This window comes from Apodemus sylvaticus, chromosome 19 (assembly GCF_947179515.1).
Source record: "Apodemus sylvaticus chromosome 19, mApoSyl1.1, whole genome shotgun sequence".
Lineage (NCBI taxonomy): Eukaryota > Metazoa > Chordata > Mammalia > Rodentia > Muridae > Apodemus > Apodemus sylvaticus.
The window spans coordinates 8,114,500-8,134,900 of record NC_067490.1 but is presented as its reverse complement, the minus strand read 5'-3'; the positions used below and the strand labels follow the sequence as shown (position 1 = coordinate 8,134,900).

The 20,401-nt window shown below is 49.3% G+C and overlaps 1 protein-coding gene across 1 annotated transcript in view; it reads right to left on the bottom strand.

Moving 5' to 3' along the window:
* The window catches only part of Abcg1 (ATP binding cassette subfamily G member 1), a 55,683-nt gene extending 50,189 nt beyond the window's left edge, over positions 1 to 5,494 (bottom strand). Inside the window, exon 1 of the mRNA XM_052162982.1 lies at positions 5,341 to 5,494. Within this exon, the coding sequence (XP_052018942.1) occupies positions 5,341 to 5,382 (42 nt within the window). The 5' untranslated portion in view covers positions 5,383 to 5,494. The remainder of the gene's footprint in view (positions 1 to 5,340) is intronic.
* Between the last annotated feature and the right edge of the window lie 14,907 nt (positions 5,495 to 20,401).

The following is a 20,401-nucleotide window of genomic DNA, read 5'->3' as shown; positions in this document are numbered from 1 at the left end:
AGAAAGGATACACATCAGCTGTTCTTCTGCAGCTTCTTCAGTAACTCATTCTTTAATATCACTTATTATTTATTATTATTTCTTTAAAGAATATAGAAGAGAATAAAACTATAGCAGACTGTCCATAAAACGCATCCTAAAGGGTTGGGGAGGTGACTCAGTCAGTGGAATGCATCCCTAACATGGCCAACCCTGGGTTTGCTGCTGAGCCCTGTGCAAACACGCTCTGCTAGTGCACACCTCTAACTCTAGCGCTTGAAAAACGGAGGAAGGGCTATTAGAAGTTCAAATCCATCCTCGGCTACATAGTGAACTTGAGGCCAGACTTGGCTATACAAGACCCTATCCTACCAACAATAATCTCGATAAGCCCAGCAGGTCAAGCCCCTTACCCACCCACCCTCTGAGAGCATGCAATTGATCCATGAAAGAGCTGAGTTATTGCCACGGAGGTATTTGATAGATTCAGGGGCTTTGGATGCTTAACAAATAGGGTATGGTAGTGGGCCAGGGAATGGAATCAGAGTCTCTTAGTGATGGAAAACGGAGCTTTACATGTAAGAAAAAGACAAGTCACAGATCCACGCCCACCCTCGTGAGCATCTCCTAAGTCTCAAAGACAATCTTACTGAGTGAATGAAAGTACAGGATGCAAAGAGAATCCTTGAACTCCAGCTTGGGGGCACCAGGCACAAAGCATGGCTGCTCTCTTCCCAGTTCCAACAAAGTGGGTTCATAGGTGCATCAAACGATGTCTGTGCTCAAGACTTTGAGACCCAGAGTCCAGTGGTGAGCACCCACAGGTGGACTCTGTGTCCACCCATCAGGTGCCTTCCCTGATGGGCCTTGTGAAGGGGTGGGTCACTCTGTCACACCTCTGTAGGAATGCACCTATGCAACTTAGAACGCGCCCAGAACACACAGGGGCATTTCCTCGACCCATCTACTGTCCTTTGTGGCTATAACTGCCATGGTGGCAGACTCATCATAACCACAAAGACTATGAAGGAAGGAGCCTGGGAAGCCCTAGGTGCTGGCTCTAGGGGTAGGCTATCCGGTGGAGAGGCAGTCACATGAGGCCAGATCACTCCCACCTCACCTTGCCTCTCCGAAGTTTGGAAGTACTCCTCCTGGCTTGGCACCAACCCTGAGAGAGGTGGGTAGCCCTTCTCCATCACAGTTCCCAGAACTCTACTCTCAGGTTCCAACTGCTCTGGGTAATCCCTCTCTCCCTGCAGGCCCCAACCATACGAGTCCAACTCCAGGGAAGCCAAGAAGGGATTGGCTCTTTTCCCTGTTGGAACCCACAGGAATAAAAGGTCTATCTCTCCCCTAGTCAGAGAACAAACAGGTACCAGACCTGCACCCTTACCTTTTCTCCAGACCTATCTTTGCAAACGTTCATCCCCTTAGCAGACTGAACACTAGATACCAGTCAGCTAGCCAGACACTCACGTGGCCTGTGGCCCTAGCCAGCTCAAGTTCAAAACTGAGCACAGGGAAGAGGGCAGCTGTCGCTGCAGGATTAGGCAAAGGCTGTGAGGGGTTTATTCGATTCAGACCAGACCCTGGGGTGGGGGCCCAGGACAAAGTCTGTCTGCAGAAATAGCCCAGGCTGAGATTAGCAAGCGGAGATGAGGGCAGGGCTTTGTGTACCATGCTCCCTGCAGAGCCCCTCTGTGCACCGTGGGTCTGCAATATGGAGATCTAGACCTATAGCAGAATCAGCTAGAATGTGGGGTTGGGGCGGCAGAGGGGCAGAGGAGGCCAGGAAACAGGATACTTGGCATAGATGAGACTAGAGAGGCAAACTGCATAAAGAGAGTTTGAAGATTGCTGGGGACCCAGAAAGGGAACCCAAGCCCGGAGCTCCAGACTCAGAAGGCTGTATCAGTCACCAGCAGAACTGGAGATGGAGGAGCTTAATCAGCAGGTGGTAACTAAGTTGGAGCCCACTCTGCCAGCAGGTAGACCAAGCTGAGAGATTAGAACTGAGGAGGGAGGGCGGGCGGAAGAAGCCAGAGTCAGATACTCAGGATGTGAAGTGTTCAAGAGCGAGACCACGTGCATGCCCATGCTAGGCAAGTGACTGTAAACAACTGTGACTAAGATCCAGCATGCTTAAGTCTCCTCCAGCCTGCAGCCTGGGCTCTTAGCATTTGCACAGTACCGGTGGTGGTGGGAGGGAGGTTGCCGACTCCAGTTGGAAAGAACACAGGAAAGCAGCAAGGAGTCCCCTCCCTCCGGCTCAGGACACCTCAGTCAGGAGGTCCGTCTCCCCAAGGCTTCCTCTGAGCTGGCCTCCCACCCAGCCATTTGACTGTCGCTTAGTTCACTGGATACAGTGGAGGTGCCGAGTTATCCTTTAGACTGAAATGCACAGCAAACAGGAACTCATGCAGCCTCCCTCTGCAAAGAGGGCAGCCCCACCCTTCCTCCACCGGTGTCCAGTGGCCTCACCCAATTAATAAAATCACGGAAACCTCTGTGATGAAGCAGTGGCCTTGTCACTCCAAAATAGACCAGCTCTCTGGAAACACATCCTCCGATGAGAACTGCTAGCTAACAATGTAGGTTACAGCGAGCTCTGCCTAGGCCTCCTGAGCTCATTAAAAATAAAACAAACACCTATCCGCTCCTGCTCTCCCCCACTTGACTGGTCCGTTCCCCTACCTTCCTGTCTGGATGCTGTGCCCTCTCCTCACAGAATGTGTTTTTGAGGACTGAACAGATGGTAAAGGCAGGAAGTCCGTTCCTGGGGACTTTGTGCAGAGAGGGGATCCTGTTGGGGGCTGTTCAAGAGATTGCATTCTTGGCACAGTGTCCAGTGAGTTCTGCACAGATGTTGGGAATCTAGAGACACCAAAGTAGTAGGGGGAAGTTCACACACAGCCCGCAAGCCTCACCCAGGCCACTGGAAGACCCCTTCACTGAAATAGATACTTTCTGACACAGAACTTCTCTCTGTAGGCTGGGGCAGGGATCATTCCCATTTCTCTGTGCTTCCTCACGACCAATGAAGAGGCTCACTCAGACAGTATCCTAGGACATCTTGGGTACATCCCAGGAAAAGAGGCTAACCCATAATCAGCACAATTTCCCACAGGAAAAGTGTCCAAATGCCACACCCCGAGCTAAGCTTAAAGGGCAGGTTACACTTGAGTGACCACTCACAATGTCACGAAGCTCCAGCGCTTACCATCCCTTGGAAAGACATGCCTATCGTGTGTGTGTGTGTGTGTGTGTGTGTGTGTGTGTGTGTCTTTGCCACTTCAGAGGCCCCAGTACTCCTGGATGATATCTGGCTCCCCTCCAGGGATCTCCCCCAGACTTATAGCTCACTCAGACAGCATGCAAATCCTGAGGTCTTGTTATAACTAAGATAGAACCTTTTAAAAAAGTAACCTCATCTTTGTTTTATGCCTGTAGCACCTGGTATTCCTAGTGGCTATCACCTCCTATTCTCAAACAGGTCCCAACCAGGCTGACCCTGATTGGCTTTCCAAGAGCAGACAAGATCCGTGGACCCGAAATAGTATAACCACAGACAGACAGAACAGACAGACATTTAAAACTTAAAACAAAAGAGCCAGGTTTCCAGGAAGAAAATTATTTTCAAATGTATCAATAGGTTTCCTGGGAAATAAAAGATAACCCCATCCATTATAAGACTGGTAACCTCATAGCAGGGGTCTGGACTGTATCAAACCATCATGTTATAAATCAATATGAAAACCTATATCCCACAGCATTTTGGTTCATTTATTTACATGTTCAAGCCAGTTCTGTGCAGAGAGAACCCACCAAACTTCCTCTATTTGCAAAGATCGTCAATTATCCTAATTTTCTGTTGCTAGTAGAATCTTCACATTGATAGATACATGCATAAGGCCAATCTTTCAGTGTTAACCAAGCCACCAACTAGAGCCAACTAAATAAAGGCAAATACTCAAGGAGAAGCGATTCCTGTTTTCATTGACTCTGGCGAGTCGGAAATGGAGTACATCCCATGGATGGGAACCAGCTTGGGGGGGGGGGTCTTCCTACCCGCCTCACCCCACCCCCTGCTAACCACCACCACCATCACCACCACCACCATCAAAGTGCATCTTTGCTCCATTCTATCAGTTTACACCAAATCATTACATAATGAGTCGGCGGGCAGGGCTCTAGACGAGTTCTACAGTAACCTGTTTGGAATCACAGGATGCGGTTGTCAGAGCAGAGCATGCGCACAAAGCCGGGTGTTTTTTTTTTTTTTTTTCCTCTAGAGCTCAAGGCAAGAGGTAACTGTCGGTCAAATCCTGCTGAGCCTTGCTGACTTCAAATACAGGATGCTAAAAATGAAATAAAGGGGAGGGACTGTGCAATGTGGGTTTCCAGCGTATCGGGAAGGAACAGGCAGGCTAGTAACAGAGCTAGGAAGGAGAGAAAGGGACGATTCGGGTGGGAAAACGGAGGGCTTGCTGTTCGTACTCTACACAGTCTGAAGTCAGCCTAAGAGGTTATTAACCGCAATGTCCGCTTCTTAGGCAGAGCTGGTAGGGACAAGGGCGAGACCAGGCAGATGGTGGGCTGGTTTCTTTTTTGTTGCATGTTAGCTCTTTTTTCCTGGAGCACTGAGTGACCGCGCAAGAGGAGACGCTTGTCCACCTCTGAGAAACAGGGCTTCTCTAGTAATTCAGTGGCACCCAGATTTTGTCCTAAGACTGGTATCTGGGGGGAGGGGGCGTGTAAATACCCACACCCTGCCCTCACCCTGGTAGGGATCTGGGCTTGTCCTCCTGTCTCCCCTGGGACTCCGCTGCCTCCTCCAAGAGTAGCTGTCCCTGGGGAACGCAGGAGAGCAGGCTCTGTTTCGTGGGGCGCAGTTTCTCTTTTTGTTCTCCCCCACTATGGCCAGCGCTCCAGAGGGTGGCGCAAGAAGTCCCTAGCCGCCTGCCTGCCCCGCAGAACTCCCCAGGGAGATCCGAGCCTCCCCTCCCTCAGGCTGAGCCTGCAGTCCCTCCCCAGTGCGCTTCCACATCCCGTGCCCCTCACCCAGGAGGCGGGCAAGTCAAGGCCATCTACCTGTCCACTTGTGGGGCTGCTCGCTACCCCGTGCCCCACTCCGGGTCCCTCCACCTTCCGGGTGACCTAAGCCAGAACAGTAGCATCCCAAGGCTCCAGGTGGCCAGGGCAGAGGCGGGCAGAACCGGGCACCTCTCCAGAGCGCCCCAGGTCAGCGCCGGGAGGATGCGCTCATAGGCGGCTGGTGTGAGGACCAGCCAGCAGGCTTTGGGTTTCCTGTTTCCTTAGAAGATAAAAACCAGCTACGAGTGCAAAGGATGTGCGACTCACCATGGCGGTGCCGACCGAGAAAGCGGCCATCAGACAGGCCATGCCCCGGGGGCGGCGGCGGCGCTGGAGACGAGGCTGCGGGCGGCGGGGACGAGGTTGCAAGAACGAGGCTGCGCTTGCTCTAGCTCCACGGCGGCGTTCTGCGCGGGTTCCGACTGCGCCCCGGCCCCGCCCCGGCCCACGATTGGGCGGCGCGGAGGGGGCGGGGCGCCGACAGGTGCGCGTGCTCTTGTTTTGCTCCTGTTGCAGAGCGGCTAGAGGATGCTCTGGACCGGGAGCCATCTCCTAGGCCTCTGGCTCCGCCCAACCGCCTGGACCCCGCAGGGGCTGGTCCAACTCACCCCTAGACGAGCCATTGAAGGCGCCCTACAAAACCACCGGGTCCTAGTTTAGGAAACCTCCTGATTTAGCTTGAGATCAAAGGGATGGAAGAAGGCAGGTGGCTCTTTTGTTCTGCCTTTGTTATGTACTTCTTCCAGGTGGAAGCCCCAGGCATCAAACGTAGAAGACTGTAGCAGGACTCTTCGCACAATTCTAGTGTGAGGTGACCCTTAAATTGAGGCAGCATGGGTTCATACAGTTAGCATCGGCACAACCCCATCTCCAAATAAGCCCCAGGGGCGTTTCCAGTGTCCTACACAGCTCCCATTGGACTCCATTGAAGCCGCTGTTATTTGTAAATGGGCTGTTCCCCGATAACCGTGGTGAAAATCTTTAATCCCAACCTCGGACACTAAGCTACGGCTTCCGTTGAAACTGTTCTCTGTCACCAGTGGGACACAGTAGAGCCACCTGCTCCAGCACTTGGGTGTGCCAGGGTACTTTCTGCTCTTCTAGAAGAGGGCAGGCAAATGGGTGTGACACCCCCAGATCCTTGACCTTAGCCAAGCTTTTCCCTAGAATCACAGCAAGGAAAGTGGGCATGACTGAGTTTGGAGGGAAGAGGGTGGGCTTCCATGCCGAAGAGGCTGATGGTTCTATCTGGTATCAAGAAGGCTGACAAAGCCAGGGCATTCTAGAAGAAGGTTAGGAGTACAAACCTCCCAGGGAGTGAGAAAGGTTTCTGGGGCCTGGGCTGTGCTTTGCCCTGGTACCTAAGTGCTGCTGTGGAGCAGCCTAGATAGACAAGGGAGACAATGAACAACGTGACCACGACAAAGGCTGTGGCACCAGCATGCCTGGTTTTGCAGATATCTACCCTCTATCTACTCCCCCTACTTCCAGAATTTTCTTCTGGCATTTCTCTCCTTCTCAAACCCCTACTGCTCAACCCCACCCCACCCCCGCCCCTCTCCCATTTCTGTGCCCCCTTTGATTCATGTGCCTTTGATGAACTTTTAATTCAAAAATAGGTCAATGAAAAACAACAACAACAAAAAAACCCAAACAACAACAACAACAACAAAAGCCGGGCAGTGTAGCACACATCTTTGGGAGGCAGAGGCAGGCAGATTTCTGAGTTCAAGGCCAGCCTGGTCTACAGAGTGAGTTCCAGGACAGCCAGGGCTACACAGAGAAGCCCTGTCTCAAAAACAAAACAAAAAAACAAAACAAAAAACAAAACAAACAAACAAAAATAGGACAATGAGCTTCCATCCCCCCCTCCCCCCACCCCCCACCCCCGCAACCCCCAGCAGCCTGTCCACAGGAGCTTCAGATGGCGGGCGGGGCTTTCTGGGCACCTGAGAATGTTCAGGGCTAGGTGGACCCTGAGGAGGAAGGCAGAGAGGGCAGATTGAGACAGCCATGTGTGGGGTCCTCATTGGTGTGGCTTGGGCCACTGAAAGGGTTCCCACTCACACAGGTGTCCATGGGGTAGTGGCCCCCTGACCACAATGGACCCCACAAGTGATGGGTGCTTCCTACCTACAAATGAGTATCAGTCATCGTTCACTGCTGCCGTCTTGCTCATGCCTGAACAGGGAATGAGTGAGCCGTACAGCTCTTCAGACTAGTGTTGTGACAGAAAGCCGGCTTCAACTGGCTGAGGACACTGCTTTCTGTAGCAAATAGGGTCCCAACACTGGTTTCAGGCATGCCATGATGAAGGACACACACACACACACATTAGCTCTGCCTTCATGTGGTGGCTTCTCACAGTGAATGTTGACATTGGCTGGTCTTGTGCCAATCTGACACACAAACTACAGTCATCCAAGAAGGAACCTTAACTGAGAAAATGCCCCCATTTTCTTATAGCCAAGATCTGAGGGGAGGGCCCAGGCGCCCAGGCCAATGGGAGTGTTTCCACCTCTGGGCTGGTTGGTGGTCCTGGGTTCTACAAGAAAGCAGGCTGAGCAAACCAGAAGCTAGCCAGTAAGTAGCACCCCTCTGTGGCCTCTGCATCAGCTCCTGCCTCCAGGTTACACACACACACACACACACACACACACACACACACACCCTTTGTGGTGAGGAGCCATTTAAAAAAATGTGAATTAACCCTTTCCTCTCCAACTTGCTTTTTTGGTCATGGTGTTTTGTTGCAGCAAGAGAAACCCTAAGTAAGACTCTTCGCTCTCCTAGTCTATCAGCTACACTCAAGTCAATGGTGCCCAGTCCTGATGGGCCTTCCCAGTCTGAGTCACATGGAAGAAAAAATCGAGTAGCTGAGTCTCAAGGCACTGCAGAGGGAGCTGTAGCCCAGTGGTTTCTATGCCACTTGGGAGACCTTCTAACCACAAGGACCAGGCCAACCAATGTGAAGCAGGCCCAACTCAGCACTGCCCAGTTCAGACACAGCCCCAGTGGGAAATTCTACCAAGACATGGCGATATATAGATGGCCTTGAGGGCTTCTGGAAGGAAACCACTTCTTGTTAACAGCAAGGAGGCTTTCTGTTAATATTGTCATCCTTGGTACCTTTGGGAGACTGGGTTCCAGACCCCCATCCAATGCCAAAACCTCATATCCTTTGCAAGGATGCAGGGTTTGCCTATAATGTACCCATGCCCTACTGTGTACTCTGAACATTCTCTGATTCACTTCTAACATGACACAATCATATCTAATAAGATGCAGGTGTCATTTCAATGCTGGTAGCACTTAGAGGAAGGCTTCTTAAGCTGTCAACTAAGAGCTGCATGGTAGAATGTGTGGGTCATGGAAAAGTTGGCAAAAGTTCATTCAAAATCAAACACGTAATAAACCCGAGGGTTTTCTATCAACACTCACCTGTGATGTCATTGCAGCCTTGATCCTTAACACGCAACACAGACTCACTTTGCACCACAAAGGCCATCGCACTAACAACACATGACTTAAGATTTCTGAATACTGTATCTTGAATTTTTTTTTTACTGTGAATATAAAGGTGTGTGGGCTTTCGTGGAAATGTAATGGTTTAATTATTGGAAAATAATGTCTCTTGACATTTTTCTGCCAAGATTCTTCAGCAGGTGTGATGGTTACTTTGATCAGCCTGACACAAATCTAGAATCACTTGAGGAGAGGGTCTCTGTGAGGAATTGTAGGCCTGTCTGTGGGGGAATGTCTTGAGTACATTAGTTGATATGGGAAAACCTAGCCCACTGTGGGAGGCACCATTCCTTAGGCTTCGGTTCTGAACTAATAGGGATAGAGAAAGCCAGCCAAGTACTAAAATCGCCCATGCATTATACATGCATTTCTCTCTGCTTCTGACAGTGGATATGCTAGGGCTAGCTGTTTTCAGTTCCTGCTGCCTTGGCTTTTCTGCTATGAAAAACTGAAAACTGGAACTGTGAGCTGAAACAGACCCTTTTTGAGTTGTGTTTTGTTTTTATAACAGTGGAAATTAAATTGGGTTTCATGCACATTAGACAAGGAATTCTGCCATTGAGATACAGGAGATTAATTTTTTTTGCCACTTTGCCACAACCACAGAAGTGAAATTAGGACAGCACATAGGTATCAAATTCACATATCTTGGGACTGGATTAAGTTAGAAACACATTCATCTCATTTGTATGCAAATTTGCTTTCCTCTTTAATAGACAATGGTAAGATGTCAGAGGTTAACGGACTGTTTTAAAATAAAGTTGTGATTTATTATCCATAACTGTTTGGCTTGCAGACCTATCTTATAAAATTATATACCCAGAGATGTGTAAAAAAAAAAAGTCTCAGGCCAAAAAGAATAATGAGTGGAAAATATTCAAGAAGCTAAATTTAAATCATAGCATCGTGGGGCGGGATGGGTTAGGGCAGGTGGGGGGGCCTGTAGTGTCTGATGTATGTGCATGTTTTTAACACCTTTGATCCAAGGTTATTTGGATCCACAGATGCAGAACACATAGATGCAGAGAGCTGACTATAGATGCCTCCAGTAGCAAGGCACACTGTGTCTGTCTCTGTCTCATCCCTATTGCTTTTAGTCACAGGGCTATGTGGTCTGTTGGTTCCTGTCTGGCATCGCAGGCCCCAGGGAGGCAACCAAGCTATGAGCCATCTGTCCAGGCCTCTGTGCCTTTGTCCAATCTCCACATGCCCAGCTCTCCAGCAAAGCTTTGCAGGACAAGCCTCCTGCCCCTCCTTCTGCAGATGTATGCTGGTTCCTCAGAATCCTTTGTGAAATGCTGGGTCTACTGTGGAATGCTATTTGGTGTGGTCTGGCCAAGGTAAATAGCGTGGTTAGGATAGTCCATTCTCAAATCTAGATGCTCTATCCTGTTAGCACGGCCAATCCAAGTTGATGGCATGGGAATCTGCAGCAGCCTGGAGGACTTGAGTGACATCCAGCTAGCCAGAGCCAGGTCATGGCCAAGAACTTCTGCTCTGTGTGTCTGTGGCAGACACATGTTGTACTGAGTTTTCACAAGCTGAGTGTCTCACATTTATGTCTAATAAACATGTCCCTATATCTCACACCATCTCTATGCCCACACTCCAAGGTGATGGTCTCTGTGTGATAACACACACGTAGTTACCACAAGCCAAAACCTGTTCCCATGGCTGGGCTGTCTGTCCTGCAGCAAATCACTGACTTGATACCCATGGGGCTCATAAGTCAATGGACCTCTGCCATTTGGCCGCAATCACTGCCCTTCCCATGTGGACTTCCACTGGTCCTGTGTGTGACGTCTACTCAAAATCTAGCCCTAAGGCATAGTTTCTCTGTGATGGACAAGTAGCTGCTGAGTGCACTAAGAGGGGGGTGGGAGAAGGGATCCTGAGGACTTAGACTCTGAGTCAAGAACTCTGCAGTCGGTATACGGTGTAGATGGGTCTGTTCAAGATAGGCAGCTAGGATTCTCCACGGAGCTGTGGCTTCCCTGATGTGACTTTGGACACCGACCTGGAGTTGGCTTTGTCGGGGCATGGCATGCTGCTCTGGATGCATGGGAGAGAACTCCCGTGGCTCACTTTCTTCTAGTTGGCTGAAGAACTATGTCAGAATAAGCAGCTCTCCCTGACTAAGATTCTGCCTTAGACTTAGCAGATCCAGATGTGCTGGGTGCCAGAGATGTTCTCAGCACTGGGGATACAGGTAGACCAGAAGAATCCCATCTTCAAGGGACAGGAAGGTTTTAGAAGCTAAATACATAGTTCTGACTCCCTCAGGAACCCAATACCCTTGGTGGGGCATCACAACTTCGGGTGGGGACTTTTCTGTGTGTGCTTCAGCTGGAGGCAAGCTCAGGATGTAGGTCCCTCATCATTGGCATTCCCAAGTCTACCCTCTAGGTATCCATCCTGGGGGTTCCATCTCTGGGGCTATCTCCCGTAAGCTGCCTCACCCCTGTGTAGCATTCTTGTAATCTATAGATGCGTAGCATCCTTTGAATCAGCTCTACACCTCATCCTCCCTGGATGTCAGCCTCAAGATGCAGGCCTGTTTACCCATAGCTGGGTAAAGTGCCAGCCTGGGCTATGGTGTGTGCCAATCAAGCTGGTACCCCGAGTCTCTCTGGTTCCTTCTCTCAAGTGGTTACTCTCCCACCAGTGTAAACTCCCTAGTCAGTGTGGATATGGGGCTGCCAGTGTAGACACTGCATGCCAGTCTAGACACATACCTGTTGATCTAGACATGTGCCTCTCAGTATTGACACACCTCTCATTATAGACACATGTCTGCCTGTGCAGACACTGTCCATCCATGTGTGGACACAAACCTTTGGGCATGTGTGAGTGTGGATACATGCTGGACAGCACAGACTGGTCCCTGCCCTGCTAGTGTGTGCTGGAGACATTTCTTCATTTGGCCCCTCTTCATATCTTGAAGGAAAACACAAAGCTAAAGAAAGCTGGTTACCGTGTGGCCCAAGGGTGTTGCTCAGTGCCCACGCAGCATTAGGCATGGTGGATTCGAAGGCCTCCTTTCTTTTCCAAGGCGGACTAGTCATGGGAGAGGTGTTTGCATGCATGATTGCACATCTCTGGCCACCCTTTGCTCCCACTTTCCACTGCACCTCACAAATATCCAGCGGAGGCTCTCTGTCCACCCCCCACCCCCCACCCTGCCGTCACAACTAGTCAGCCAGAGGTCAGGGATGTGAGCTGTGGAGAATGTAAAGAATGGCCTAAGACCCATGGGCAGAGCCTGGAAGGCAGAGGCGGAAAGGTGAGATAAACTGGCAATGCCCTGAGAGAATGAGAAAATACACATATATACTTTTCAGAGAGCAGCCAAGTGAAGAAATGTCTTCAGCACACAATGAAACCCACAGGGACCAGTCCATACTGGCCAGCATGTGTCCACACCCACACATGCACAAAGGTGTGTGCCCACATGGATGGGCAGTGTCCACACTGGCAGAAGCTTGTCTATGTTTGAAGTGAGTCAATACTGAGAGGCAGGAGTCTACATCAACAGGCATGTGTCTATACTGGCATGCGGTGTCTACACTGACAGCCACGTATCCATACTGACTAGCAGTGCTACGCATTCATAGACTACAAGAATGCTGCATTTATATGGGGATACAAAATGCACGCTGCTAAGAGCTCCAGCCTGGCAGGTTTTAAAGGGAGGGGACAGAGGACATCAGTCATTCTGGAGCCCCAGCTTGGCAATCTGGTCACATGGTCAGTGGACCATGATCTTTGACATGAGTGTTGTCTGCACCCGCTGTGGTATCATCCCCTGCATTCTTTTTCCTTTGCTTTCTGCACAGCTGTGCTCAGGCACTCTGTGGAACGCAGGGTCTAGTCAGGTGTCTGCTGCTGTCAACCCTGAGGCCTCCAGCCTTGAGAGGTCGCTCAGGGCAAGCCAGTTCTCATTAGCGTGTGTGCGCTGAGCTGCTAATAACATTTATGTATTGATATGGAATAGAATATTTCTATCATCTCCCTCCTCCCCCCTCCATTAAGGCAAATAATAAAAGTTTGCAGAGCACAGGCAATGGTGGGTACCTGAAACATCACAATAACACTGCAAGGTTCACTGCTCAACAGTGGTTAAACTGTTTAAACACAGCCCCTGGTTATTCTTTGGCAATTTCATAGGTGCATACAATGTATCTTCATCCTATCTACCCCAGTCCCCTCTCCCTGCTTTTAAGACTCTTCTGTACTCTTGCTAGGAATAATAGCCAGTGTGATAGAGAAAAAAGAAAAGAAAAGAAAAGAAAAGTCATATAGATTGCTTCTGTACTTTTAAATAAAGTGTGTGTGTCTGCACAGGGAATTCAAAATATCCCCCTGGAGTGGTGGCTTCAGGGGGAGTCCCCCCTCCCAGAGTTGTGGTTTCAGGAGGTAAAGTCTGGTTGTGAGCCCAACACAAGAGGAGAAAATGGGGGGGGGGGGAGGAATTGTATCATTATATTCTAGAAGCACACACATGACCATTGACCATAAAAATGCTCCAATATTTACAGTTGCTCAAACAAAACTAGAAGGCTTACAGCTAAACCTCATACTTTGATATGAAGCTTTGTATAATATAGTTACTTCAAATTCTGCTTGAAAGTCAAATAGTAAAACATTTACTAGGAGAAATAGGAGAAGGCCAGGTGTGGTGGCGCACACCTGTAATCCCAGCACTTGGGAGGCAGAGGCAGGCGGATTTCTGAGTTCGAGGCCACCCTGGTCTACAGAGTGAGTTCCAGGACAGCCAGGACAACACAGAGAAACCCTGTCTCCAAAAATCATAAAAAAAGAAAGAAATAGGAGAAAAAATATTTTAGGTTCCAGAGCCAGATAAATACTTCTTAAAATTCACAAAGACAATGACCCAGAAAATAAATTGATAAACCCGGCTCATCAAAATGAAAACTTTTACTTTTGAGAAGATGATTCCCAGCAGAAAGCACTTGAAAATCTCACAGCCAGTGAAGGACTGGGGTTGGGAATTTTAAAAAGTCCTCAGTTTGGCAGTAAATAATTACTTACATTACAAAATAGAAGCAAAACGTACCAACAGACATTTTATGGAAGGTACCCAGATACTGAGGAGGTTGAGAAGGCATCCTCATTGGACACTACAGGAATGTGCATTAAGGCATTATTATTATGGAACAACAGTCCACACCTATCCAAATGTTGGGGGGAAACAAAACAAAAACAAACAAAAACAAAAGGGAATTCCAAGAGCAACAGCCACAGGTGTGAGGATGCGAAAACCCTATTGTGCCAGCAGGGCTGGAGATGGGAACTGGGTAGCCACTCGGGGAACGCCTGGCTGTCTCTTTAAAGTTCATATGATTACTATCCAACTCAGTAACCGCACCACAGAGGCATGGAAAGTACTGTGTGCACAAGGCCCTGGATGCCTATACTTCTAGCATGTGAGAACCAGAACTCGAAATCCGCTCAGCTGTTGCTCAGAGTGAAGTTAGATTCTGGCTCACCCAAGGGTAAAGAATACTATGTAGTGAGAACTCTGGAAATAAGACCTAGGCTGAACCATCCTCCAGAGTATTCAGCTACAAAAAGTGAATCCCACAGGTGTATGTTGTGACATTCTTGAAAGGAAGGTGTTATACAGATGGGACATGTTAGCCACTGGGATTAAGGAGATGGAGGTGGACAGGGAGAGGATGTGACCACAAAATGGTAACAGGAGAAATCCCTTCAGGGTGATCTGTTTTGTCTCTAGGCTGTTGCCAAGAACAATATTGTGGTTGTGACATCAGATCACAACTATGCAAGAAGTCCCTGTTGAAGAAACTCGGGCAAAGGCTATATGGCTTGTCTCAGAAATAAAAAGAAATCTGACATCTGGGAAGTCACAGGATGGTGAGGGAGACTCACACATGCCCAGCCTGAAGAGAGCAGACATCACATGAGCTGTGGTGTGGATGAGGTGGAGATGCTGTTGGAAGATAGGGAAAGGCAAATACCAGGTTAGCCAGGACCAGAATAGGTAGGCTCCGGGTCAAGATTGAAAGCCACAAAGGTCACAGCTAAGAAGGCCATGGTCTCAGGGGACACTCATTGGACCCGCCCTTAACTGACTATGGGTTGATGTGGATGCTGGGTGTAATGGCTATCCCTGACAATTTCTCTGAAAGAGTACTGGACCTGTTTCTGGGACCTTCTAGGGAAAGAGCATTCCAAAAGGCCACACCAGCTCCCTGCACACGCCAACATTCCCGTGGCAGGGAACCCTAGATGTCAAACTTGATTAGATCCATCCATATCATGCTAAGTACAAGGTCCTCACCCCACAGACCAAGTCCTCAGGGGCCATCTTTATCCTGATTTTCTCCAGTTCGTTCTCACTGAACTGGTCCACTGAAGTCTGTCCTTGCTTTTCTCCTGGCCACCTCTCACTGTGTTTGTTGACTGACTGACTAAAGTCATAGAAGCTAAAATTCCCATGATTTGCTGGGCGGTGGTGGCACACACCTTTAATCCCAGCATTTGGGAGGCAGAGGCAGGTGGATTTCTGAGTCCGAGGCCAGCCTAGTCTACAGAGTGAGTTCCAGGACAGCCAACAGTATACAGAGAAACCTTGTCTTGAAAAAAAATTCCCATGATTCTTTGCTGCCTAAAGTAGACTTATACTTTCCTTGACTATACCTAATTAGTGACACCACACATTTAATTTCTTTTAAAGCAAATTCATGTAGCCTTAGGCATAGATACTTCTCATGAGACTGCCCTGTTACAAATCACCCTGCTGTCCATTCTAAGACTCTGCAAGTGACCAAGGGAAGGAGCTCCCCCCGCCCCATTTAGGTGAGACAGGATTTCACTTTGCACTGCAGACATGCAAGACAAACCCCAAACCACCCACGAGGATTCAGCTTCTCTTTTCTGTTTCTCAGAGAACGGTTTTAAATTAAGGCCCGATGCAGTCACGTGTTGCAATGGTATTGCCTAATGGAGCTGTCTCTGCACTGACAGGAAGGGCTGAGGTTACTCCAGGGCAGTTCTGAGGCGAGCAAAACCCAGTTCACATCTCCAGAGCCACAGGAAGAAATCCACCTGTGCCCTGCTGTCGTATAGTCACCTAGACTGGACCTTGCATTGTGAGCACAGCAGGTAGTTTTTAATAAACCCTGTAAACCAGTGGGCCTCAACCTGTGGGTCTCAAACCCTTCAGGGGTCAAAAGACCCTTCTCCCCAGGGGTTGCATACCAGATATTTACAATGTGATTCATTAACAGTAGCAAGATTATAGTTATGAAGTAGGGGTGAAATAATTTTTTGGCTCAGGGTCATCTTAAGGCTTGCCTGTCTTGTGTTCCGCTGTGTAAGTTGGCCGTGAAGGACATCTGGACCACCTTAGTCCAAAAGTACATTTGCCCTTCTAGAATGGGCAGCCGGGGTTTGTTTGTTTGCTTGTTTGCTTGTTTTTCAAACTCAGTTCTCATTGAAACACCTTTTGCACCTGTCTTATCCAGCCTTTTCATGTAAGAAGTCATCATTGTTCCTAAGTGTTGTGTTTTATAAAAAGAGAGAAGGAATATGCTTGGTGGATGTGCAGTCAGGTATTGTGGAAGGGGTGCCTCCGTGAACCCATGCTGAAGCATCCCTTCCCCCTGAGGGACCAGGGACCAGCCACATGTTATAGTACAGAATAGAGTTTATTCAGAGCATGGGGAGGGGAGTTGAGAGGGTAGTAGAGGCAGAGAGAGGAGAGGAGAGGAGAGGAGAGGAGAGGAGAGGAGAGGAGAGGAGAGGAGAGGAGAGAGAGAGAGATTGGGGCAAGCAGCTCCTTTTATAGTGATTCAGGCATACCTGGCTTTTGCCAGGTAATTGTGGGGTGGAGCTTAGACAAAATGCTAACCCTAAGTCTTTGGCTATCAGCTCCGTTCTCCAAGCCATACTGTCTGCTGGGAAGGGGCAGAAGCTGTCACCCACAGCCGAGTTGCCTCTCACCCACTTAGTATTGCTGTTTGTGGTGCCTTCCTGTCTCTGGGCATCAGTTCTCAGAGCTGTTCCCAAATACCAGGAAACCCAGATGGTAGCTGCAACCACCCACCTCGCTGAGGTCATTGGCCTGTGACTCTGAGTCAGGGGGTGCCAGCCCTCTCCCAAAGATAGTTTGGGAGCCCATGTAGGGCCGTGCTGGGAGTGTGCCAACTGCCACTTCCTTGAATTGGCCTGTCCACAAGGAAGCTCACCAACATGCCCAGTTACATACTGAGAGTAAAATGTTCTCTATTAAAAAAAAACAAAACAAAAAACAAAACAAAAAACAAAACTGATCTGAATTGACCTTGGTATCTATTTTTTTTGTTGTTCGTTTGTTTTATTTTGTTTTGTTGATACAGGGTCTCACTATATAACCCTGGTTGGCTCGGGAACTGTCAGTGTAGATCAGGCTAGCTTCAATCAGTGAGGATTTAAGGAACAGATCTATAGCATAGGCTCTAAGGAAGGAATCCATTAAGGATTGTGGTTACTGCAGACACCCCCCCCCCCATATGAATGCACACTATGCAGGTGAGACTGTGTGAGGGACCCCTGATCCTAGGGAAGAGCCCAGAGGCCCTCGGTCCCCATGTGGCAAAGCCCTTAGTCTGATGTCATACAAACACTTTCCTTTCCACTTTAGTACTCCGTTTCTGATCTCAAGCCGAGGTGCTGCTTGGACCAGTTTGGATAGCTGTCCTCAGGGAGGGAGTATATGGGAAAATGGCAGCCCTTCTAGGATGTTACTCTGAAACAGAGTCAGGGAGGGCTGGGTTGAGGCGGCCTGAGGTGGGCCTGGTGATGCTTACAGTCCCGGAAGTCTTTCTAGGCTAATGTTACCAAGGCAAACTCATACTCTGTGCTCTGGCTTGAATTTATCCCCCAGAGTCCACGTGTTTGGATATAACACGTGGGGTGTAGAGAAGATAACAAAGTCCTGTGAGCACAGCCCTTCTAGATGTGGGAGTGGGAGTCTGAGGAAAAACACGTGAACCTGATCCCGCCCTCTCTTGAAATCCAGGTGCTTCCTGAATCCTGTACCTCGGTCTTGGCCTCTCGAACAGTAAACTAATACAGTTCCGTATTTAAAGTTTATCCAGCGTTGGATATTCTATTACAGCGGTACAAACCAGACCCAGACACTAAACTGACCCAGGCTCGCCCCTAGCTGCACACCAGCACCTTAACATTCCCATGCTGCCCCTGAGGAGCTCCAGTGTGGCCATACATGCCTTCCTCTGCATGCCCTGCCCCCACCCCAGCCACCAAGCTGTCAGGCCAGCCGCTCTCCAGTCACCCTGCTATGGGGCTGACCAGACATTCTGCCCCAGTCACACACATACACAAACACGCAAGCAATAAAGCAATGAACACACAGAGACTCGTCTTTATCATCCCAGCCTAAGTTTGATGTGTAGAAAGCCCTTGACTCTATATTTGCATGTTCAGTGTTGCAGTCTACAGAGAACCTGTGTGAGCTTTGTACAAATGCTACACACTTTATAAAGGGGACTTGAACTTCTGTGACCTGGGGGTACCTGGAACCCACCCCTACAGAGACTGAGGGATGAGCATGCACTGGAAGAATCCTCTAGCTTGGGGCCACCCCACCCCCTACCCCTCTTCCAAGGCACCGGTTTCCAAAGGCTTTTGTCTCTGGAAATCGTGGAACCTTAAACTTCAAGCTGAACTTTATTATCTTTATGGAATGTGCTGGAAATACTGGAGGAAGAGCCCGGAGCGGTTGTTATGAGAGCTCTGTGGTCCCCAGCCTCCCAGCTCCCAGGCTCCAGAACCCCACTGTGCTCCGCAGTCCACGCAGGCGTGCACTGTCAGCTCCTCCTCAGCCCATGGGCGATGCTTCGCTGTGACAGAGCACCAGCCATCCCTCTGCAGGCTCGCTAGCACTTCCGTGGGTGTTTTGCTTAGAATGCAGTGCACACTTTCCCATCGGGTGGGGGTTAGGTTCCCAGGGCAGCCCATAAAAGCCTTGTTTTGTTCCATTTGCAGAGTGTGTCACTGTGACTCTCTGTGGCAGTGAGCGGTGGAAGTCAGGGCAGAGAACTGTGCCGGGCGTCATCTGTGGGAAAAGATGCCAAATCCAGACTCCGGATCCACTGCAGCACAAGACTCGGGCTGCTGGCATCTAATCTTCTAGAACCTACCTGCTTCAGGTGGTGTTTGGTGTGTGGCCAGCAGGGCAGCAATCCCAGGACTGAGGACAGTCCTGGGGCTAGGGAGGTGATTCAGAGGGATGAGAAGAGGCAGGACCAAGACCAGGCACTCAGGGCAGTTGAACCTTGGTTATTAGCACTGCAATTTCTTAATGTATAGACATGGGTCATGCGGCAGTTTTAAAACCCCTCCACTGCAGAGATAGTAAAGTGAACCCAGCACAAAGCTACTGGCCAGCACAAAGGACCAACTCAGGGGAGGAGGAGGCAGAGACAACTCTTCTTGTATGCCTCATTGATTAGTTTTTATTGATTAGGAGGGCTGTCATTTGACACAAACCCGCACTCAGCAGGACCCAACACCCTGATCAATTAGCGATGTCTGCAATAGGAGAGGACAGGGCAGCCTGCTGGGTATTTGCCAGCCCCTTTTGAGTCTCACTGGAGAAGGCAGGCCCTCTTATGGTTTTAGGACAATACCTCTCTCTCCCCCTTGGAAAGATGTGTTCTTATGCACAAGCAAACATGTGTGTCCTTTCCAAAGTCCTTATGTCAAATGCTATCTATGCAGTGTTAGGGGGTCAAAAAGTAGTTACGACTGGGGAGATGGCTCAGTGGTTAAGGCCGTTCTTCCAGAGGATCCACACACTTTGATTGCCAGCACTGACGTGGTGACTCATAACCATCTGTAACTTCGAGTTCTAGGAAACCTAATGCCCTTTTCTAGTCCCAGCAGGCACCAGGCACTTATGAACATGTAGGCAGAACACTCACACACGTGAAGTAAAATAAAATAAAATAACATTAAAAATTAGTTACACTCTGAGAGGGAAAAAAAAAAGTCTTGCTTTCTGCGCCTGTGTGTAGCCAGGTGCTACCCTCAGAGCTGAAATCACATCTGGGAAATTCAGTTTCTTGATTCCAGTATCCGGAGAATCTCTGCTACAGTGTTTGTGCACAGCCACTCACTGTGAATCCCACGTGACTTTCCACCATAATTTTAATCTCTTCTTGTCTTCCCGTGCTTGTGAGATATTAGTGTATTTCAGAAACATTGTTGCCAAAATGTCTTTGTTCCATGCATCTATCTATCTATCTATCTATCTATCTATCTATCTATCTATCTATTTATTTTAGAGTATCCTGTATTCCACGAGAGCTTGAGGCCAGCTATGCAGCTGAAGGTAACTCTGAACTCCTGTCTCTCCTGCCCCCACCTCCTGAGTGCTGGGATTCAGGCCAGCACGCCCAGTTTTATGAGGGGCTGAGGATGGAGCCAAGGGCTTAGTGCTCACAGGGCAAGCACCACCTGAACGGAGGCCACAATTCTGATGTCATTTAAAAGCCTCTCCCTTACAACACTGAGTGTTTCAAGGAACTTCCCGTAGTAGCCTTTGGGAGTGTTGAGAGATGCTCCGAACACTCAAAGATGGTGGGAGTCCTGTGGATTTCGGCACTCAGGATGCCCCCCTCCCGCCCCCCGCCCCGCATCCCCTCCCCCAGTGCTTCTCCTGCACGCCCCAACCTCCAGCTATGAATGGCTCCTTAGCACCCTCTGCTCAGCACTGACGGGGAACACAATCTAGAATCTACCAGCCTGTGAC